This window comes from Dunckerocampus dactyliophorus, chromosome 3 (assembly GCF_027744805.1).
Source record: "Dunckerocampus dactyliophorus isolate RoL2022-P2 chromosome 3, RoL_Ddac_1.1, whole genome shotgun sequence".
NCBI classification, from domain to species: Eukaryota; Metazoa; Chordata; class Actinopteri; order Syngnathiformes; family Syngnathidae; genus Dunckerocampus; species Dunckerocampus dactyliophorus.
The window spans coordinates 13105615-13129517 of NC_072821.1; the positions used below are offsets into that span (position 1 = coordinate 13105615).

Consider the following 23903-nt stretch of genomic DNA (forward strand, 5'->3'; position numbering starts at 1 on the left):
TATTCCTTGAGCTCACGAAGCACTGACAAGCCTCCCCGCGCTGGTTGGACTAGCAAGCGAAGAAGACGCTAGATAGAAATGGCGGTGACGGCCAGTCACGCGGCATGAGGTGCTGAGGCAGTGTATGGATCCAAACCTGTGACTGCTTGGACAACGCTGGGAAAAATGACAATGGTGTCGAAGTAGGACAACCGTTGTGACTTGCCACTCCAACATCTCCCCAGGAGACTTTTCATCTTGTCAAAGAGGAGGAGAGAGAATCTCACCGGGAGCATGGCTTCTTACAGCAACCAGGTAGCTAGCTGGCTAGTTAGCAGGCTAATGTTAGCATATTTGCTGCACTAACTGTAACGTTCTTTCTAGCCCTCACAATCGTGTAGACATGAGACAAACACTCAATTTTTAATTACTTCCACGACAAAGCAACACGTTCTCTACACAAGTCGGGTGATATATTCCATTTGACTACTCTTGCCATTGAAATAGTGAGTGTCGAAAAGTGCTTGCTAATGCCCCACTAAGCCTCATTGAAACACCACCAGCATGGCTAGCTCACAGGCCCCACGTTCCTATCGTTGGGGGTAAACAGTTTAGCTATTTGCAAGAGGTTTTGCATGTATATTACTTCGAACGCTTAGTTTACCCAGTGCTGGTGACACTTTGAGGTGGGAGACCACAAGTGTCGGATGGTTGTTCTTAAAAGAGTCAAGTGACACCGAAAAGTGCTGCGTGTTTGCATGGCCCACCTGCTCTGGCTAGGGGCCTTCCCGAGTGACTTTCATTTACTGCTTCTTGCTGCTATACATTTCTCTGTTTACTATGTTAAATTGGGGACGTTTGTTTCTCAAAAATATTGTTTCCTACGTAATAGCATTTAAGCTGCAATGGGGCTTGAAAGCACATACTTTTGCATGGACTTATCCGTTAGCCAGCTAGCAGCTTTACACAGGTGGCGGGGGTTTATGTTCCTTTGCACGTTTGCTATTACTTTGAGCTTTGTACACAGTCGATCTTCGTTTATAGAGAGTAGTTTGTATTATATTTACACTTGTACCTATGAAGCGAGCTTACAGGTTGAGTGTTTACACCATGTTTGGAGTGTGGCTAGCTCGCATGCTGGGGTGTTATATCTGTGGAAGTTAACTGTCATGTGGGAAGGCCATTTTTGAAGTGTAGCTCTACAGTACAGTACACACATTGCAGCGCTTGAACTTTATTCGGGTTACCTTAGGTGCCGTTAAGCTCGAGGCAAAATTCAGAATAGTGTAACTGAATATACATGCGTTGAAAATGCCAAAGTACCGCCTTGATCAGGATTTGGGAAACGGCTGTTGGGTATGTAGGTTGAGTTCATTCATGCACTTGTAAGTTGAGCAGTAAAGTTCACCCCCAAACCAATTAGTGAGAGTATTTACACTTATAAACTATGATCAGTGGGGATGTTAAAAGCTAAATTAAGTCCAGGCTTGCCAAATGGGAACTGCCTGATCAGTGTCCTCACGCACTTATGTTATTATATTTGGACTATATCTAATATTTGTTGAAGTTTTGGTCTGACTGATGGTAGCCATTATGTGCTTATATAGGCCTGTCATGATAAAACAATTGTCCTACACATTATTGCTGATAAACGTTATTGTCAACACTCATAATAATTGCGAGTACACCGTATCAGAAGCAGTAAACTTTAAAAGGTCACTGACATGATTTTTCAACTTTACTTCTATATTGTTATTAATTATGTTCTATGTGTTTGTTTTTTTAAAGCGAACGTTAAGAGTCAAAATGACATTTTTGTAGTGCTCTACGCCATTTTGGGACTCATCTTCTGAGTCAAGGGGCGTTTCCCAAGTGACATCAGCGCAGTCAAACATCACAAGTAAACATGTAAACATGAGAGGTTGGACGAAGATGTTTACAATGATTATAGCTAAGATTTGAGAAATGTGTCATAAGTTATATTTCGGGGAGGAAGAAACATCTGCAGATGAAATAGAGAGCAGAACATGGAATAAAGACGGATTTATTAGAACCACAGACAGTGGGACTATGTGTCTGATGCTGACGTGTTCGATAACAAAGACACGGTGATGAAGATTGGTCGGCTTCAAACATAAAATGGTAAGTGTAAATTACCTTGGAGTTACTTATCCAATTATTGTTTTAAATCGGCTTGTTAATGAGAGTAAAGGGCTTTTTGGAGCCTTTTTTCTTGTGTTCGTTCGTCTGCGCCCCGCCCCCCACCGTGGCTGTGAAAAGGTTTTATAACATGTATAATGCTTTGACTTCGAAGCGAATCACAAAGACAATCGCAACTTTTATTGCAAAGGATTTGTGGCCGTATTTGGTTGTCGAGAAGCAGGGCTTTCGCACTTTGTTGCGCACTTTGGAACCTAGATACATCCCATCGCAACGTTATTTCACAGACACTGCAATTGTGAATAAGGGGAGCCTTTTTTGGGGGGGGGGGGTACCTCTGCAAGCATTATTCTTGTATGAGAGCCGCTGATACAGAAATGTATGTGCGAGCTCCCTACACAATGACGCAGCAGTCCGGTCACAGTGAGAGGGAACTACCGCTGTAGCTACAGAGACAAACTTCCAACATGAAACTAACTTCACCACGGTACACCGCGAACGCGTCTGCATGGTGTTGCGTTTTCCTCTTGCGGGTGCCGCGAGTCGCGTGCAAACCAGCTTTGAGGCGAACCTACCATGTTGGAGTGTGGCAGCATTACGAACGTGATACAGCAACCGATCTCTTGGCGGAAGCCGATATTATCCGATCTTCACAAACACAGCGGCTCGGCAGCCGACCCCAATCCTGAAGATAGGATCAGGACATCCCTATTCTACACATGACTTACATTCTCCCCATTGCTAATATTTAGTCTGCTGAGCCTTTAGAGCCAGACCAGCGAACTAGTGTTATGGTAGGCTAGCCAGCCTCCACCTTGGCGTGCTTCCCTGCAATAAAATAAGTGAAGCGATTATTTTTTTTACGCACCCTCTCTCAATCACACTCATGCTTTCACTATCACACACTGTTTGACTGTTGACATTGTCAGCAGCCTTCTATCAAGTAATTCAGACATGTCGGGAGGTACTACGAGCTTGCAGAGCTGCCCCTAATGTTTACTCTGCTCTTACGTTATTCTGCTGCCCACTGTAAAGTTAGTAGTAGGTGTGAGATGTAGGGCACCGGGATGTTTGTTAGAATTTCAAGAGAGTTTTCTGCATTTGCCTTGACATGTGTGTGCTTGCTTGTAGGACGTTCTGCACACGCGACAAATTCCCTCTCAGCCGTGTGTCCGAGGACAGCGCCCGCTTCAGATTGGCTGTGCCACTAACGTGTGCTGTGGCTTGCTTAACCAATTAGATGGCGCCCTGGTTGGAGCAATGCTGGAGACAGAATTATCTGCCGGCAGGAGAGAGAGGCGCCTCGGAATGTCGAATTTACATAAATGCCAATACCGGTATATCAAAATTCCAAATATCGTCCCCGATTATCGGCCCGACCAATAATTGGTTGACCACTAATGCATACCCATGCGTGTCCCGCATACAGTTGTTGTGCACTACTAGATGTAAACACTACTTGACAAGTCATCAACATGGTCAGTTCATGCCAATATGCGCAATTTTTCTGTCACCCGCGCGCGCCAGCGGCCCCACCTCCACCCACTGGGTCAAAGAGACTGAATGACTGACAGTAGGGTTCACTCACACCATTTATTCCGCTATAGAACCAACATGCCCAGGTGTCGAAACAGATGCAACCCTCAGTGAACCCTCTTGTCATCCGGACTGTTTGGTAGCAAGAGAGGAAGAAAACAAACAAACACGCTTGCACATGTCAATATAGTGAGGCCAGCAAAGTTATTGAGTTTTATTATTCGTACGGTTAATTGATTTGATTATCATGACAGGCCTGTGCCTATTGTTCACAATGTACACATGCATAGATTATACAGTGAATGTGTCCCCCATTGTGCAATATTGCCTATTTAACTCTTTAGGATTGTGTGTCTTTTTAAAAAAAAAAAAAAAATTAAAACTTTGTTAAAATTATGCTCAAAGTAAATGTAAAGCTGTCATTGAACCATTAGGACTACAGGCATGGCTGTGGGCTCTTTTGAAATCTAATAAGATGAATTTGTATCAGTCAAAATTGGTCTAGGTGGTACTGACACTTAGGAATTGGAATTTGAAGACACTGAGAAGGATTTTTTTTGTTTTGCTTGCCTAAATTTGTTTCAGAAAAATGTGCCTTCAAAATAAAACAGTCTATAGATATAGACTGATAAAGACTGCAAGACACAACAGGGCCGTAGTTTGAGTCCTTACCTAATCCCATGTCAACCTTCAAAATAAGTGGTGATATAGACTGGAAAACACAACAGGGCCATAGTTTGAGTCCTTACCTAATCACATGTCAAAATTGACAGTGATGCTATAAAAATGTAGTATTTTAAACAGGTTTTCTAAAGCTAAGATTTGGGGTTTCATTTGGAGACCCTTGGGTCACACTTGGTCAGTCTTCACTAACTCCATGCAAACAATGGATTCCTGACACTGCGTCCTGTGTTTTAAGACAGCTTTGTCATCATTGATTGATTGCACTGTTGATGCACAGTCCACGCCCAGTCCACATTTTACCTTTCACAATTACACAGTCATTTCTTACATCATGACAAAAGCCCGCCCACCACCTATCATATTGTTTTTTTCACAATTTCATTGGCTATTCTATGCGTCAGTCAGCATTAAGCTTGGATGTAATTGGCTGTTACTTTATTACAATGAACCCATCGTGAAATGGATGTAATTGGCTGGAGCTACGTATGTCAGAATAGGGGCTGGTACATTTTGGTGCACAGAAGTTAATTGGGCGTCAGCAGACTGGGAAAACAGTTTTCTATTTGGTCCAGCGAGGTGCCAATCAAAGGTTTACAGTTCAGAGATATTGATTCATGAGATATTTACGATCAACAATATTTGGAAAATATGTGCATCTCACTAAAATGACGTGTGCAGCAGTGGTTAGTGTGTCTTTATGAATGCAAGGCTTGGTGTGCACTAACTATTTATACATCCCGATGAAATCTGTTTTATTTTTTGCCAAATTCAGTTTTTTTGTTATATTTAAAAAAATAAAAAAAATGTCTTATTTTGAAGACCAGAAGTGTGTTGTGTCTGTTGATGGTTAAGACCAAAGACGCTAGATAAGACTTGGCATCCACTTCTGTAGTACGCCCTGTGCAGATTTGGCCGCCATGATGGGAAGCAGAATTCAGAAACATTGCATTGTGTGTGGTATGTGTGACAAAAACGTTACAGATTTCTAACACTGGTAGTTGAAAATAAACACACATATAAGTACTCAAAGTGTAGTTCCACACAATGTAGCTTTAAGCTACTTTGTTTTTCTGAGTGATTAATTTATGACAAGTCTTATGATTTATGCGAGATCAGCTTAATGGCACTCCAGCAGGATCCCCAGGCAGTCTGACAAATCCAACCACATGTCGGGCTGTCCGGCATATGCCGATACCTTGCATTTTCACGGGAAATCAGCTGATACTGATCGATGGCCAGTCGATCAGAATACCCCAACTGCAATAGATGTGAAACGGATGGGTGGTAGGATTAAATGAGCTTTGTTTCTTCCTACGCCTTTCTGGACAACTGTTAATTGTACTATGTGATGTATTCAATGTAACTTGTATGTTCAAAATAAATTAAAACATGACCATGTGTGGTCCTACCCACACTTGTAGGTCAGAGTAAATCTCGGTGATCATCGGACCATACATCTCATCTATGTATGGTGTATTGTCAGTGTATGAAATTTTATGTCCAAAATTTTGGTGCATTTTCAATGACGTTTTGGGATAAAACTATGGAGTTAAAATCATGCCAAAACCTTTCAAACGCACATGTTTTACTCGCACCCAATGAGTCACAAAGTCTGCGTGGTTTGCAAAGAAAAGACATCATTCACAAACTAGTGCATTTTTTTTTTTTTTTTTGCAAATAAGAAACACATCTATCAAACAAATACATCCTGCTTCAGAAACAAATACTGCATGTTTTACACACACAAAGGAACACATGTCTTCAATTACAAAAATATATCCTTGAAGTGCATATATATTAAAAAAAAAAAATCTTTCAAGTAGGCCTGTCATGATAACGGGTTTTGCTGGACAACAATTGTCCTACAAAATTTATATTGACAACATTTTTTGAGACAATTTTTCATCGATTATATGGCATAATAATGAGAGTGTATCATGTTAAAAACAATAAACATTAATTTCTCAAGAGTATTTAATAGGGATGTCCGATATTGGCATTTTTTCCGATATCCGATATGCCGTTGTTGTCCCTCTTAATTTCCGGTACCGATATCGGCCGATACGGATATGTGTAACATCACATATCTTCTGTCGTGGCATTACCACATATCTGTTGTGAAGCAAAAAATTAAAATAAAAAAAATTGTTTACATGAACAAAACCATTGCAATTGCATCTGCAATCTGCACTGACAGGTAAGTGACCAAGTCCGAATGAGACTTGGGTGTAATGGGTAGTCATTAAATGAAGATTAAGAAACATTTTCGTTTCTTAATCTCCCCAGTGGCATCACACCTTGAGGGTGCATGGATCTCCATTGCAGTGGGAGCTTTACTGTCATTTTTATATTCCCAAATACCAGAAAACTCTGCTACCATGACAGAAAGTGTAGCTGGGTTTGTCTCTAGTGTCTTTTGAGAAAATATGTTGCCAAGAGGGTTTGGAATGTGGCCAGATCTAGCACGGAGGGGGGCGGAGCAGCAGCCTGCTAAGGAATGCTGACACACAGCAGTAATGAGCGAGACAGATCTCCATGTCAAGATACAAGAGAACAGCGCAAATTCAGTCTATATTGATATGAACGATAAGTTTATTTATGATATCGGGCTTAAAAGAAATATCTATTTTAAAAATGTCGATATATCGCCTAGCCCCTGTGTGCGTGTGCAAGCGTTAAAATTTCTCTACAATGCGTAACCTTCTGCACGCTACACTCGGCCATGCTCTTCCACTTCCTCCTTGCTGTCGAGTGTGTTTAAGAGCTCTTATCAAATGCACTTCTGCCACCTTGTAAGCGTTATGGCTTAAAACTGCTCTAGAAGTGACATCCTTCAGTGTGCAGTTGCATCATCACCTCTTTTTGCCTCTTGCGCAAAAAGTTTATAAAAAGTCTTTTGGATCGGGCGTTCGAGTTTATAAAAATGTATAAATACGTCTTTGGTATTGAGTTAAAAAAAAATTATGCTTTAGTTTCACCTTTGATGCTCTGTGATAGTTCCACCTTGGATGTTGTCTCCACGTGCACATGGATTTTATGCACAAGTTAGTTAAGTGTCCTCCTCATAAACAATAGAGATTTCTTGTCTAGTTTCCATAATTTACTTCACTAGTGTTTGGTTTGCCGCCTAAATATAGCGAGAATAGGTGTTATTTCCTTCCTTACACACCCTCTGTACTGTAGTTCATGCTTGATTATTCTCACTGTTATTACACCAATTACACCAATGTGCAGGCGCATTCGTAAAGTTCACACAACAATAGTGCGTATGTGTTTAATACATACATTGGTGTGTGTGTTGTCCTTGCTAACCTGCTAAAATGATGCAGATGGCTAATTTGCTGTAATCCTCAGTCGAAAGCAACAGCAAAGGAAGATTAGCAAGATACGCGTGGCACGCCTACAGAGGAAAGCAAAGCAACATTCACTCTGTTATTGCGTTAGCCACCCTGAAGCCGTTGGATTATGGCTGGTTGTTTGTCCCCCGTAGTGCAATTTCAGCAATGTTGGCCCTCGCGTGGGGCCTTGTTTGCAAAGCGTTACATGTTGCTTGAGTTGCACTTTCTTTTTTCTGTGCACCTCCCCATTCATGTTTCACAGTTTAATTTACCGTGAGGAATTGACCAGTGGCACGGATCGTGAGTTGTCACCTTTGCACTGTGGCCTTATGTGTGGACTGTTCACATGGATGCTTTGGTTGCACCTTCCTGCTACAATTATGAACTTTGTAACACAACAATACATTCAAAATGGCAGCATCAGTGACAGTGGGTTGAATTGGATACAATCATTTCCGAGCGCAAAATGAGGGGACTCATCCAGTTCTTTGAGTGTTTTATTGAATTGACTTGTAGTTACCTCAAACTTGAGTACATTCAGAACATTTTGATTGACTTGCATCCACCCATCAATTTTTTTTATACTGAAGATTCTGTCAAAGGGGGTTGACCAATTGGACTTAAATGGATAGTTGGGATTGTGATTTCTTGTAAAATTACAAGATGTCAAGATTTGCGATCCTTTGGACACTCCTGACAGCTTTTAAATAATGAGCTGTTTGATTATAACACAGCTATCAACATGCGCACTCCATCAAGCTCATGTTTGTACTGATTTCTCTCCACAGTATATCTTCGGGGAATTCAGCCCTGATGAGATCAATCAGTTCTTTGTGACACCACGATGTTATGTTGAGGTAAGTGGGTCAGCATTATCTCTTGAGAGGTATTGTTAGGTTAAAATGATTCATCACTTTTTTCCATGATAACGACTGCTGTATCAGCACCACACTCTCAATTGGCCTGTAGATTGAATTGCTTCTGGCAGGATTTCCAGTAGGACCACATAAAATACACATCGACTTGTATACTAATATATCAGCTTTATTGATGTCAACGCCACCTGCCGCATAGCGGTGCAGAACACAGGTCACAGGTTGGACATGACTGTGTTACGAACGTGATACGGCAACCAGATCGTCCTGATCTCATGGCGGAAGCCGATATTATCCGATCTTCAAAATACAGCGGATCGGCAGCTGATCCCGATCCTGAAGCTCGAATTGGGACGTCCCTAGTAACTGTCCTTCCATCCTCTGCGTGTTGGAATGCATGGGAAAATCCAGAAGTTGTCCAATGGGGTGCATGGTGATTGTTTATAAAAATGTCTTTCTGGTTTAAAATGTTTTTGTCTTTCATTTGTAATATTTCTGATTTGGGTTTTTGTCTCTTTACAGCTTCCCCCGTTCAATGACAAAGTGCCGTGCGTCAGTCAGTCTTCTGGTAGGCACACTTTTTTCCCCCCCCCGCCTTTTAAGACTCGTGTAGCCATTTATCTCTTTAAAGGCTTTGACTTTAAAATTGTAATACTATTAATTTCCCAGGCTGAGCTGGGGTCACCTGCCAGGGAAGGGGAAACTTTACGTTTTTTGCATGAGTTTATTCACAAATTTTATATGGAGTAAAAGATAACAGTACATCTACATCTTTGTATAATTAAGAATATATTACAATAAATCCGAAATTTAAGCCACCAATTACCAGCCACGTTTGCACTTGACATTTGCTTTAACTTGGTTTGTATTGACTATTTAGGAGGTTACTGCACTCCTGCTGTACCATATATTATGGAGTCAATGGGACTGCAGGGTTGCGGTGAGTTGAGGAGCCCGACACATTGTAGCTTGACTAGCTCTTGTGCATTTGCTGTAAAACTTAAAATCCAGCCTTCATAACTGGTGGCTTCCTAAACCTTTTACCTCTGTATTCTTTCTCTTGCCTGTGGTAAAATTTCTAGAGCTTTGCATGCTCAAACATATCTTATCTTCTCTTGCATAAGATGCATTTCACCTCTGCAAAGCCCCAAGATGACTTTAATTTTGTTGGGAAGAATTTGAGTTATATAACATGATTTAACAGGGCATATGGATGGTTTTGTGTTCCTAACACCTGTGTACCCATTCTGCCAGTTGTGGAGGTCCATTCTACTACTGATTCCATTTTACAGTTATGGCGTGTGATTTCAGTCCTACTAACAGGGGGACTTTTCTTATCTAAGCAGAGCAGGTAACTGCAGTTTTCATGCCCAGTTGACCATTGAAGGACACTGCTTTGTGTACTCTGTCTTGCCAGTTTGCTTAGTCATTATGACAAAAAGTTTTTTCCCCTAATTTGCACGCTCTGTTTGTTTCTTCACTTTTTCATTTTGTACCTCACACCACATAGCAGTCATGCAGTACATTCTAACTATAAAATGATTTGAACTGTTTACTATTGATGGCATTTGTACTTATTAGGGATGCTCCAATCAGGGTTTTATGCTGCCGATTCCGATACCGATTTTAACATTATTAGAGCCCTGTACGTAGACATGAAATAACACCTCACCTATTTTTCTTTGGTTACATCACATTGCTCAGCCTAGGGGATCACTGAAGGTACATAACAGATGGCTGGCACTAGCACAGCAAGCTAGTGAGCTAGCTAGTTAGCCTCTCCAATTTACTTATTCTAAACTTAAGTGTCTCAAACGGAGTGGAGAAGGAGGACAAAGGCTACAAAAACTTACCACTTCCAGACAGAAGGAGAGGAAACCTTCTTCGCATGTCGGGCTGGCTCTGCTAGCTCAGTAGCCAGTCTCCATGCAGTGTGAAAGGTAATGTAATCTAACGTCATGTCATATAACATTACTGATGCCTAGTGACCACAATACTACATATAACTTATCTTTCAATATTTTTTGACTAATAGACCATAGTCAACCACGGAACAGCTATCATTTATTAATTATTTGGAAAGCCGCAATTTAGAGAAGGAGCAATATTTGAACTACGATATAGCGAGGGATTACGGTATTTGACACAAACCTGAATTTAATTTGCTGCAAGTTTTGGAGTAACACGAATACAAAGGAAATAAATTGTTTAATCATTTATTTTTTAGTACAAGATAACAAAATTAACTGAATAAAATAATACAAAAAAATAGAAATCTGTCCTGCTTAACTTAAGAGAATAAATTCAGTGTCCAGGCTGTAGAGGTCTCCAACTTTCATCACTATTAGACCTGTCAACTATTTGTTTATGACTGACATTTAAATTGTACACTACTTTATGTACCAAGCAGACCAATCAAATCGGTCATTTGTCGTTATATAAAGTAATAAAGTCTGTAATCAACAGCTGCAATAAAAAACTACTAAGAGTTGAAGCAAATATTCTGTGACTCAAAATCATCTGGCGAGATCGGAGACCCCTGCCATAGTATCACCATCATAAGGCTGGACACACTGTTTGTTCATGAAACAACACACAAATAGTGTTTTGAGGACAAGACATAATTAGCATAATGACAACAAGAGAGCAGAATTGTTCAGTGACATTTGAAAAAGTTTGTACGTATCCCATGAACGTGATACCCACTTCCCCGTGGGACAAAAAAAGAGCTCCGAACTAACCACACCTCTTGTTTTTAAAAACAAAATGCCACTGTGGTAAAAAGTCACATTTGGAGTCCGAACACTGGAAGCTAGGTGGGTAACTCTAGATTGCTAGCTAGCTGCTGCCAGAGACAGCTCAGTAAAGCATGTACACAAAGACCCAAGAAGTCAAACAACAATAGGTTTGATAAGGGAGTGATTAAACACGCTATTGATTGGCGTAGCCTGTGTCAACCTGTAAAACTGAAGCCATTGAGGTTTACAGACTACTGTTGATATTCACGGCAATACGAGACAAAGTGTGTCCCTTGTCGGCTAAATACGTTTGTTGGCAACCCTACGTGACACAGCACACACCTAGGGTTTGCCGCCAGACGGCGATCAGTTATTGCGATCGGCTTTGAAAGGCATTTATTGGCATATGCCAATCACATGGTTTTTATGGAAATCGGCCAATACTAATGGGTGGCCGATCGATCGGAGCATCCCTAGTATGTATACATTGTCACCACATTGTACAGGATGCTTTACAATACCTACTTGATGTGCTGCCAATTGGTTTAATATCCAAGACATTTGGCTCATTTAAAGAGTATTTGAAGTAGTAAGTAATGGTTGTGTGTTTTGTCCGATGACCCTGTCATGGTCAGAAATGTGTGTATCTATATATTATGAAATCAAATATATTTTTTTTTAATGAGCTTTATGCTGTGTTTGAAGAGGCTGCCTGACTAATTGATTTGTTTGTATACTGTTTTCTGCAGGCGAAGACTATCAGCGCATTAAGTTTGGTGTTGATGAGGTGATGGATTCCAAGCCTGTTGGTGTGAATGAATCTTTATACAAGGTGTCAAGCACCCTGAACCCCCAGGCTCCAGAGTTCATCCTGGGCTGTCAGTCGGCCCAGAAGGCCCAACAGACGTTAACTCAAGCAGGTGATGCTCCTGATGGAACCCACTTCAACTCTGTGGACGGGCCTGAATCGGAGGCCTCGGCTCTGGACCATCATCGAGCCTGTCAGGACTTAGACGGGCTGCCCGGCAGCCTGGGACAACGTGAGAGGAAGAAAAAGAAAAAACGACCGCCGGGGTACTACAACTACCTGGAGCCTTCAGCTAGCAACAATGACAGTGCTGCAGATGAGACACCTGTGAGTGCACTTGTGAATGGACATGCACTCGGCGTCACACAACACAATGCTGAGGATGTGGACTGTAAGTCATTATCAGGGACCAGCCTTTCCTCACCTGGTATTGTCTCTACAGCAAAGGCTGCTACGACAGCAGCTACTTTTGCCCCCGCATCCACTGCCAATCAGAGGACTTGTAATAGCCCTGATGACACCTCTTTGGACTTAACAGGCGGGGTCGCCTCTTTATCAGACAGCAACAATGCAACTTGCACCTCTTCATCCTCTTCTCAAAGCAGAGGGATGACAGAGGGACCAAGGACTGCAGATCAGCAGCCAGATCATTTGGCTTCACAGAGCCCTGAACTTTCAGATAGTCCACAAAGCCCCCGATCCAAATCACCTCTTCCTGCCTCAGCTGCTGCGGCCACGCCTGTTTTGACTACTGAACTGGAGGGAAGGGAGGTAGCAGACAGCGGGGTGGCCAATGGGCTAGCAGAGTCGGATACTCCTGTTCGTGCAGATGGATACAAAGAAGACTGTGAGAGTGGGGAGTTGACCCAGCAGGGCTCTCCAGACTCTACTGCGCAAACAGTGGTGACAGAGGCTGCCAATGCACCTGCAGTTCCAGCTGCACCTGCTGCCAATCCCCCCAAATCTTGGGCAAGCCTCTTCCACAACTCCAAGCCTCTTCCTGGCGGCCCGGCGGCCTTCGTTGAGGTTAAGAATGTTGTGGAAGTTGTTGCTCCACCCCTTTTTACATCAGAGACTCCTGAGGAGAAACCTGTTGAGCTTAAAGAAGGCCCTGTCCATGTGTCAGAAGATCCTATGGCTCCTAAACTTGCAGGTATTCAATGAAGAGAGAAGTTCGCTTTTTGACCACTGGATGGCAGTCTTTAGCTAAATACAGTAGCGTACCTGTGACTGACAACAGGCTTGTATTTTATACAATGCAATACACTCACTTTTAATGTGCCCAAACATTACCAAGTATGAACTTTAAAGGGCGATGTTTGCACTACAGAAAGCGCTTTGCTTTCCTCAAATTTTGAACAGACCTACAAGTATGTTGTGTTTTTTTTCTGGATAGCAATCACTTAATCTCACTGAAAAGCATGCACATAAGCTCTACACTAGAAGTGATCCTTGCATTGCAGGTCGCTAGGCCTGTTGCGATAACAAACTTTGCTGGAGGATAATTGACCTACAAATGATTGCCGACAAACTATATTATTGTCAACCTTATTTTGAGACCATTTTTTCATGAATGGAATGGTAATACAGTATAACACTCTTTAAACTCTCAGGAGTATTCAACATTATAATTGGATTGTCAAGAGCATTTATTCATTTATCCATCCATTTTTTATGCCACTTATCCTCCTTAGGGTCGCGGGTGTTGGCTCCAGCATACCCCCACGGTATGCGAGGTATGCTGGAGCCTATTCCACCTAACTTTGGGCGAGAGGCAGGGTACACCCTAGACTGTTTTTCAGCTAATCGGCGGGTACACATAGACAAACACCACACTGCTGCTGTGTGTGCACTCGCTGGCAGCCGTGCCTCTCCCCACTGGTACAAAGAGACTGAAGTTTTACTCACTTTGGTCATTCTGCTGTAGAACCAACACGCTCAGGTGTTGAGACTGATGTGCAGAGTGAACCCTCTAATCATCCAGCCTGAGAGAGGAGGAAAACAAACATGCATGCGCATGTTAATATATCCAGGCCGGCAAAATTATCGTGTTCATTGTTATTTATCGTGCGGTTAATTGATTTCTTGATTATCTGTAACAGCTTTACAGGTCGTAGTTGTCTATTAGGTTTCTCAAAGGCCAGTATCTGCTGCCTGGTTTAGACTGTACAAGACGGTGCATGGCAAACAAGGAAATGTGTCCCCACTGTTGAAATGATTGTGCCTTGAAGATGTTTTTGTTTTTAGGATTCTCCTCTGCCCTAAGGGAACATTTTCAAGTGCTCACAGATTGGTTTAATTATACTTTGATACTCAGGAACATATTTTTACTCGTTTGTTCAGAACATTGTCTGTTTATGCTTTCAATTTTGTCGATTAACACAGGGACAGTGCGTCAGGTTTTCATAAATTTTGATAAGCTGTCCCTGTGTCTTATGATGAGAGTTGTTGGTCACTTTGACTTAATGGATTATGAATGACTTTTGTTTTATAACTAAACTACATAGATTTAGGTTGTTGAGGTCCAGACATACTATGACCAAGTTGATCTTGACACATCTACGTCACTTAAGTCATTTTTTTGCCCTTTCCTCATTGGTGTAAACCTGCCCACGTTACCATGGGAGCTGTGTTTTGATGGCAGTCTCCCTTCCTAGGCGTGGTACAGCATTACCTTGTTCTTGTTCACACTATCTCTTGTGTTGTTGTCACAAGAGTCATGACTGGAAGAAGGGACATATGAACATCTAATATAATCGCTACCAGATGACATGCTACTGATAAGTGTGACATAAGCTACCATTTTAAGATTGCTGTGTCTGTTTAAATCCCCAGAACTTATTGAGAATGTGAAGTTGATACATAAACCAGTGTCTTTGCAGCCGAGAGGACTTATCAACAAAGGCAACTGGTGCTACATCAACGCCGTATCCTTTCACTATCTGCCTTGACAAATATGTAATTGTACTATTAAATTGTGTTTGTCTTAATATTTTGTATTTGTTCAGGCTTGTGCTTTAAGGGAAAAAAACAAGTTAAGAATGACAATGGCACTCAATAGAGCCCAGACCTTCAGATGCCTACCTCTAGCATGAGCTGGAATTTTGTCATTAAAAATAAAAAGATCTTGTGTTCTCATCAAATGTGACAAATAATGCTGCACGTTTATACGATTCAGCCCAAAAGTCTTCCTTGGCTCATGCCTTGTGAGAGGCCTTTTGCATTTCGAATTTATATAAAGTATAATAGCAGTTTTATTTCCTGACCTGAAGTCCTCAGACTCTACAGGCTCTGATTGCATGTCCGCCAATGTATCACCTGATGAAGGCCATTCCTCTGCACAGTGAAACGCAGAGACCGTGTACCTCCACACCCATGATGGACAATTTGTAAGTAATGTTACTCTGCTGTTGGTTTGAATATGAGCACACTCTGCTGACTTACTGCCTTTTGTGTCCCAACGTATAGTGTGAGGCTGGTAAATGAGTTCACGACCATGCAAATGCCAACTAAGCCCAAGCAAGGTAAGCTGCAAAGACCTCAACTTGCTTTGATTTCATTTTTTTTGTCCGCATCACTGAGTGAAAACAATGTGCACAGCTGTTGCGGATAAGCTGGTGAAAGACATTCGGCCCGGTGTTCCGTTTGAGCCAACCTACATTTACAGACTCCTCACACTAACCAAGTCAAGTCTTTCGGAGAAGGTAGGTCACCTCAACATCTTCTACATTGTCTTTTTTTTCTATGATGGTTCCTGGAACAGACAGTACTGAGGGGCGAATGTACTTGGTTATCCAAAATGCAACAATTAATTTGCTGGAATTTGACTAGGCATGGGAATAAAGTCAAGTCTTGCGCATTGAATGTGCTGAATCTGTCAATACTCAGATCTTTAATGAATTAGGTCATCGTATATAATGAGCCTCTGTAGTCGTGTGCACACACACCTTGACGTGTTTTGTGTGAGAGCAGGCATTCTTTGAGCGTGTTTTAATTGGTGCGGTTTCTCTGCTACCAGGGTCGACAAGAAGATGCAGAGGAGTACCTTGGCTTCACTCTTAATGGGCTGCATGAGGAGATGCTGGCATTGAAAAAATTAATCGCACCTCAGGAAGAGAGTAAGCACCTTTTGTCACTCGCACACATCACTCCGACAGAGTGCTGGGTTTCTGCTGAAAATGTTTTGTGGTGGTGTTTTTTAGTGAACACTCACTGGTTGCTTTCCCCTTCATGTGCTCCGTGCAGAAGCCCCCACACCTAATGGTCCTGAGTCCCAGCCCGGTGTGGAGGAAGATGACGCTGACAAGGAGGAAGAGGGGAGTGAAGATGAGTGGGAACAAGTTGGACCACGTAACAAGACTTCCATCACTCGACAAGCCGACTTTGTCCGCACGCCTATCACTGACATATTTGGAGGACACATTAGGTACATGGACTAAATCAATGTATGTAAGAAGAAAAAAATACTGGTGTGGTGTAAATGTCTCCTGAGAGACGAGGTGTGGTATCCACCCACAAACACACTTAACCTCTGGCCCGCTTGAAACCAAAGAACCAGAGTGGGTGAAACTCGCCTTAATAACATGTTGTATGAGCTTCTGGTCTGGCACAGTCAGTAGACTCTTATTTTATAGATTATTTTCTCAGGATTGTTTTTGAGCAAAAAAAGATGACTGGGGGTGTATGTTTGTATGCCTGTCTGGTCTGTAATTATACATTATTTCAGGCACTAGTAAATTATAATTTAATAAGGTAAATGTAATTTATGGTACTTCACAATTGGAAAATTTGACCGAGTCCTTTGTTAGCTCATTTGTTTTCTTCATACTGTATGTTGTGGTTGTGTGTCAACAGGTCCGTGGTGTATCAGCAGAACTCCAAGGAGTCAGCCACACTGCAACCCTTCTTTACCCTGCAGCTGGACATCCAGTCCGAGAAGATCCGCACAGTCCAGGAGGCTCTGGAAACATTGGTTGCACGAGAGTCAGTCCAGGGTTACACTTCCAAAACCAAGCAGGAGGTATGAATGAAGTACAAATGGAGTTTATGCCTTATTTAACTTCAGATATGCCATCATTGGCGCTCAGGATCACCTGGTGTACTTCTTGGCTTGTGCACATAGGTCAGTTGTGTTGTAAGAATCCTGCAACTGATTCTTTTGAGTGTGTGGTGTGTGTGTGTGGAGGTGGGTGTGCGTCACAAATTGTCACTAGTGATTTGTTGTCTGAAAACAGTCATGCTGTGATTTTTCTGGGCTACAGCTGCTCTACAGCTGTGCAATGTTCACCTTTTATTTTTGATTTGACATCGACCTACTGCTGCCTTCTTTGGATTTGTAGACATCACAAGTATTCTGTTTTCAAATGCCTGCAAAACAAAGTGATTTACAAGGGAAATCACTTGGTAAGATCAAAATGTTCTATTTTCGCATTGCCATATCCCTTATTTGCAACATTTTTATTGAGGATTTATCTTAGGCTGTCTATAAAACAGACTTGATCTGCTTTTTTTGTGTGGGACTTATCTTCTTACTCACACAATTGGTTAGAACTGCTAATTTCTTGTCCTTGTGGTCCTCGTCTTAGATTGAGATCAGCCGGAGGGTGACTCTGGAGGAGCTGCCTCCTGTTCTCGTGCTCCATCTCAAGAGATTTGTGTTTGAAAAGACGGGAGGCTGTCAGAAACTCAACAAGATCATCGACTACCCTGTTGACCTGGAAATTAGCAAAGGTATGCATGGGTAGATGACAAAACACTCGTAACACGATTACAGGCAAGGGTTGTTATAGTTTGGTTTTGTGTGGCGCGATTTGTAAAGAGACCCCAGTTGGTTTCCTTGAATTGATTTGTGCAAATCCCGAATGGAAATATAGATGTACAGTAATCCCTTGTGACTTAGTGCTATTATGGTTTTTCAAAATATATAAATTAAGAAATCATGCTGTGGTGGCTATGGTTTTGTGGTTGAATATGGCCTCTTAGTTAACATTTGCTTAAGTGTGCATATTTATGTATTTTTTGCCAAAGTTAAAACGGCTAAATGAACTAAAATACAAATATTAAAACGGCTAAATGAACTAAAATACAAATAAAGGCATACAGAGGACTCATTCAAAGAAGCTGTGAATATTATGAAGTATTCTACACTGGTCACTAGGTGTCAGTAATGTTACTGTAATGTTCAGTGAGACACACAAGAAATTCACTTATGGTTGGGGTCTGGAACCAATTAACCGCGATAAACAAGGTATTACTCTATTTATATTTTGTTACAATTGTCATTTTATTTACAAATGTAATGTGTGACACATAATGTGTCTATTTTGGTTACAATACTTGTTTTTTCATTATTCATGTGGTGTCCTTTCAGACCTCCTGTCCTCCGGAGTGAGGGGCAAAGTTGTGAAAGGCCAAAGAACTTACAGGCTCTTTGCAGGTGAGTTCTCTTCAGAGTTTCCCCTACCATAACATTAGATATCATTCATTTTATTTCCCCCAAACACAGCACACACTTCCTTGTTTTCCACCAATCACGTCACTGTGTCACACTGTGGCACCTCTGGATTGTAGAAATACTTGTATAGAAAGTCAGGATGCACTGGCCGCCGATAATTATCGGCTGATTTCTGTGATAAAGCATGTGATCGACATGCCGATAAATGGCTTTTTACGCCGGTCACCTCTGTCTCATACTATTGCAGCATGCAGCCTGTAGCGAGTGTCCCCCGCCCACTTTCCTTCACACTGCGCAGGTGTGCCAAACCTAAAACAAACATGTGTGGAACATACCTTCCATTTGTGAGAGAGATATAAATTTTGCACCCTGCAAAACATGCCACGTAAAATATCTCGCCGGGGTAGCACTTTAAAAAGCTGTAATTTAATACGCCTTTGGTATTGAATGAGTTAATAATAAAAGGTTTCATTTAAAAACTGCATTTTGTGTTCAGTTGTGTTGTCATTGAGTAATATTTAAATTAGTTTGATCTGAATGAAACATTTTAAGGGTGAGAAGCATGAAAAAAAACAACAAAAAATGCCACATACAAACTTTTAACTTGCAGTAAAAATACTTATTGATAAATGGATCGATCACATATTGTTCTTTTGTCCATTGCACTACACTGATATTATATGAAATCATGGAAAATGGCAAAAGTTTTCCTGTTGGTGGCAAACATGATGTCACCTTGTGGCCTGCAATGGCGGAACGTTATTTTGAACTTAACATGTAAATTTACACACACTCTCCCACTATACTTAGTTTTGTGCGACAAAGATGCCTGTTGCTTTTGAGGTTTCTCTTCTGGCTATTTTTAACATATTGTCATGTATTGAGGAAAGGTGGGCGGAGAAGTGCTGAGTTTAAACAGAACATGTAGCTGTATGTTTCTACACCGTTTATGGTGACTTTAAGTAACACTCTTAAGTAACATTTATTCTTGACTTGACTGCACTACTGTCTTTTTGGTGATTGGCTGGATCATTTCTAATTCCTTAGCTAAAGTTCCCATCAAACTTTTCAGAAATTGACCAGGTATTTTAGTTTTTCACCTGCTCAAGATCAAGACCAGCTAGCAAATGTTAGCAATAGTGTTTTAAAAGAACAGATAGACATTGTTTGCGTTACATTTTTCACAATTACCAATTCAACTGCATAAGAATTTACGGAAATTACCTTTCGACTCGAGTAAGATGACTGATCACTCACAGATGGCCCGGTACTCCATACATGTCCATAGCACGTCCACACACACACACAAAAGCAGTCCTAGAGAGGTGATCCAACAATTTACATTCATGTTATTGTTAGCTGTCATTGACTGACTGTAAAGCCTAACTTGGGTAGCTAAACCTTGATTGACCCAAATTGCTATCATTGGCTGACAACAAACAAAACTTGTATGGTACATTGGCTGCTGTTTACGTGCTCAAAGCAGGAAGAGTGCGGGTAATGCCTGCATTGTTTCCCCATCTCATCCTCAACTCTTTGTCCCCTGCCAGTGGTTTATCACCATGGGAACAGCGCAACAGGCGGCCACTACACCACGGATGTCTTCCACATTGGTCTTAATGGCTGGCTGCGCATCGACGACCAGGCGGTGAAGGTCATCAACCAGTACTTGGTGGTTAAGCAGACTGCAGAGCGCACCGCTTACCTGCTGTATTACCGCCGTGTTGACCTCTTGTAGACACACACACACACACAGCCAACAGCATACAGCCACACACACATACATGCGTCCTCATCTTACACGTGACACACACATGCACGCACACACGGAACATATGATGAACAGGAACACTGCCCGACTTTGTTCTCTTGCAAGATTTTCCTCTTCTTCCTTCCCTCCTGTCCCTGCTTCCCTGAGAGCCAGCTTTTTTCCAGCACCCCTTTCCCTCGTCTCTCCCAAGAGGAAACACAAGTTGCATTCACCAAGAATTCCTTGCAACTGCTCGCTCTTCTCTGTGCACCATTGCTGTTTTTCTCTTATTGCTCCAAAAGTGGCAAGGATGAACTTTTAAGAGAAGAGGAGGTGGAGGTCAAGGCTCGGACCTGAAATGGACTTCAAGCTCAGTCGCTGGGGGAATTTCTCTTCACGGAGTGGCCCTTTTTTTTTTTTTTTTTTTTTTTTTTTTTAAAGAAACGACCCAGAATTTTCCGTGTTTGCCTTTTTTAGTAGGACTTTGGGCCACCTAAGGCATTTTGCTTCAGTGAAAACACCTATTTAGAACGAGTGCATTGACAAGGCCTAGCACCAGCATCACCATCATCATCATCATCATCACCACCACCACCACCACCACTAGCCTCCCCTCCCAAGGCCTGATTGCTGTCTTTCCCTCCATCTCCTCCCCTTATTTTGGTACAAGTTGAGCCATCAAGCACACAGGGAAGTGTGACAGTGAGGAATAAGAAGTGAAAACTGTCTGGGTCTATAGCTCTAGGAAGAGTATCTTTTGGAAAAAAAAATGAAAGTCTTTAATGCGCTTTAGAATTGAAGATAACAAGCTTTCTCTGCACAACTGATATATGTTTATGATATGGCAGGCAAATGCGTAATTGCAAATATTTAGAGTAAAATGTTAAAAAAAAAAAAAAAAAGACATGCTGACTGAAAACACGTGTGCTCCTTAAGGACTGCACTTGTTTTTTAGACCGTTTGCACTGGAGAGATGGCAACTAATCAAGACAGATTCCACCGCAAGAGCCGCCCTTGTTTACTTTGTACATTTTCTTCTCAAACCATTCATTGTCTCTGTCGCCACCTGTGTTCACGTCTGTCTGAGCCACATCATCCATCTAACCTGCAAGCTCTGCAGCAAGGGGGGAGGGGGCCTTAGGTTCGATCTGTGATGTTTCTGAAGTGACTCGTCTGTGTGTGTGTGTGTGTGTGCGTGTGTGTGTTGAAGGGTGAAAAGTGGGACAACAGCCCTCAGGCGTGCACAAATGGAGATAGTGTTTGCTTTGTTGAAGATCTAAAAATTTTTTCTTGCATAATTAATTGATTGTGATGATTTTTGTTTGTCCAAGCTACTAAAAGATGTTTTTAGTTGTTTTTTGTTTTTGTTTTGTTGTTTGGTCATCACTTCTTATTGGAAGTCCTCACGTTCTTGCTCCCCTCTGACATATTGCTTGCATTTGAAAGGGTGTTTAAAAGGAAATGACACACAGGCTAAAGCACAACGATGAATAAAGATGAACTAGTTATTTGCTCCATATTTATTTCATTTCTGCACCAAGCAGTTCACATCTGACCACTAACCATGCACCTCCACAAGGTGCAAACATGTTCTCATTCACATGACACTGAAACAAGGTAGCTAGACCTGTGCTCACATATACTCCGTCTTGATGTCATTAGACCTTTTGTGGCTTTCAAAGTTTTAAACCTTTGCCAACTTAAACCAAAGGATGTCATATTTGGACCCTGCTATTTACGTTTTGGCTCACATTACATTATCATTGAGTTGTGCTGCAAGCTTTGTTGTGGTTTCTTTCCAAACTGTGACCTCGATCTTCATTTGCGTATTTATTCCCCCAAGAAGAAAATGTCACTAAATGTTGGGACTTTGAGACGAACAAGCTTTCTGATGTGTGTTTTGTTGCAGCCTCGTTGAAAATGCTTCATGCAACAAGTGTGTTTTCACTGATGTGCTCCTAACACTATTGTCTGCTGGGGCTTTCAAACAGTCCATTCTGTCTTTTAATTTCAAGCCTTGAGCACTCTTATTTTGTTCAAAATAAAGGATTGTGCAAAGACGCAGTTTGCTAATGAGATGGAGACTCAAAAAAAAACACAAGCCTTTGCTTTCTTGTACCGTCATATTTGTTCCAGCTAGGGATGCTCGGATCAGTGTTATATGCTGCCGATACCGATCATCCATGAGTGAGATGAGTGAGCCGATACGATACCAATCACGTGGATTAACTGTACATTTTTCAATTTATGATGAGTGCTTTTGGTCAGGGGCACAGTTAGACAATTCCAAGGGCCCCTGGCAAATAAAATAAACATTCGGGCGGATTGTCTTTTTTGCCTTTATTTGTGTGAAACAATTTTTGTACTATTTAACACAAACCTGCATTTAATTTGATGTTGTGTTTTGAGGACAAGACATAATGACAGCAAGAGAGCAAAATTGTTCAGTGACACTTGAAAAACTTGGACGTGGTATCCACTTCCCCGTGTGACAAAAATGATCTCCAAACTAATTGCATTGCTGTATTAAAAAAAAATAAATGTCAGTGTGGTAGAAATTCACATTAGGAGTCGGAAGACCAGAAGCTAGGTGGATAATTCTAGCTAGTTGGCTGCAGCCAGTGACAGCTAGTCAAAGCATGTCAATAAAGATGCAATAATAGTCAAACAAAGCTAGATTTGCTAAGGGAGTGATCAAACATTTTGGCATCGATTGCCGTAGCCTGTGTCAAGCTCAATACGAGACGCGTCATTTTGTTGACAACCCTACACGACACAGCAAACGTATCTGCCGCCGCATTTCGCTCGGTTTTTGTGATCGGCTTTGAAAGGTATTTATCGGCATACGCCGATTACGTGTTTTTTGCGGAAATCGGCCGATGGATCAGAGCATCCCTAGATCCAACAAATTGGAAGCAGACGCGAACAATGCAGAGTCTTGGCCTGACGATCACTGCAAGCCGGACCTTTTTTTTTTTTTTCTACATGTCAACATGTCGTATTTGTAGCAGGTTCTAGACTGCGGTCGGCCTGGCTGCCTCACAGCGCAATGGGGCCTGTGGCTCAGCTCAGCTCGCCTCTGTATAATGGAAAGCAGACCATCATTGAAAAATCTGCTATGTCAGTTATTTTTAACCCCTATTTACTCCTTCCTTACAATAGCTAGGCTGTCCTCTAAAATGTGGCTTTGCTCTGCTGCTGATAGTCAAGTGTAAATAAATGCATGATTTGATTGATTCCGATGTTTATTCATTCTTAAGGGGTCTATAGTGAGACTGCTTTTATGAAAATGTAAGTGAAGCACTGCACAAACTATTTTCCTGGCTGCGCAGATCTGCAAACGCTTGCCACAATTTCCAAGCTGTTGGGGTACTGATGCTGTTCATGTAATAGACAACAGCAGTCAGCCCAATGCACTGTCCATATGGAGCAGCTCCACAACCACATTAAAGAAAACCAGCTTAACCCCACACAAAGCTGCTTTAGTCACTCCAGATATGTCTCCTCTCTAATTACTTTGCATTCTTTTCTTGGAATTCAAGTCTTACTAAATTCTCTCGCCAGAAATCACGGCCATTTTT

The 23903-nt window shown here is 41.7% G+C and overlaps 1 protein-coding gene across 2 annotated transcripts; it reads left to right on the forward strand.

Annotated features, from left to right (window-relative positions):
- The first annotated feature begins 31 nt into the window (after positions 1-31).
- usp10 (ubiquitin specific peptidase 10) lies at positions 32-23559 on the forward strand. 2 transcript variants are annotated; one of them, XM_054771063.1, is made up of 15 exons: positions 32-294; positions 8486-8554; positions 9095-9140; positions 9453-9512; positions 12060-13271; positions 14954-15045; positions 15398-15507; positions 15587-15642; positions 15719-15822; positions 16137-16236; positions 16364-16544; positions 16973-17138; positions 17704-17848; positions 18489-18554; positions 20123-23559. In XM_054771063.1, exons 1-15 carry the CDS (start codon positions 274-276, stop codon positions 20308-20310), a joined length of 2616 nt encoding a protein of 871 aa, XP_054627038.1. In that variant the 5' UTR covers positions 32-273; the 3' UTR covers positions 20311-23559. The 2 variants fall into 2 exon arrangements, with proteins under 2 accessions (XP_054627038.1, XP_054627039.1); XM_054771064.1 differs by lacking the exon at positions 9453-9512.
- Positions 23560-23903: the final 344 nt, after the last annotated feature.

Bases quoted from the DNA above. Each gene is read 5' to 3' on its own strand.
- usp10 (XM_054771063.1), top strand. From the start codon at position 274: ATGGCTTCTTACAGCAACCAG. The intron at 9,513-12,059 runs GTGAGTTGAGGA...TGTTTTCTGCAG, and splicing joins AATGGGACTGCAGGGTTGCG to GCGAAGACTATCAGCGCATT. The intron at 15,823-16,136 runs GTAGGTCACCTC...CTCTGCTACCAG, and splicing joins AGTCAAGTCTTTCGGAGAAG to GGTCGACAAGAAGATGCAGA.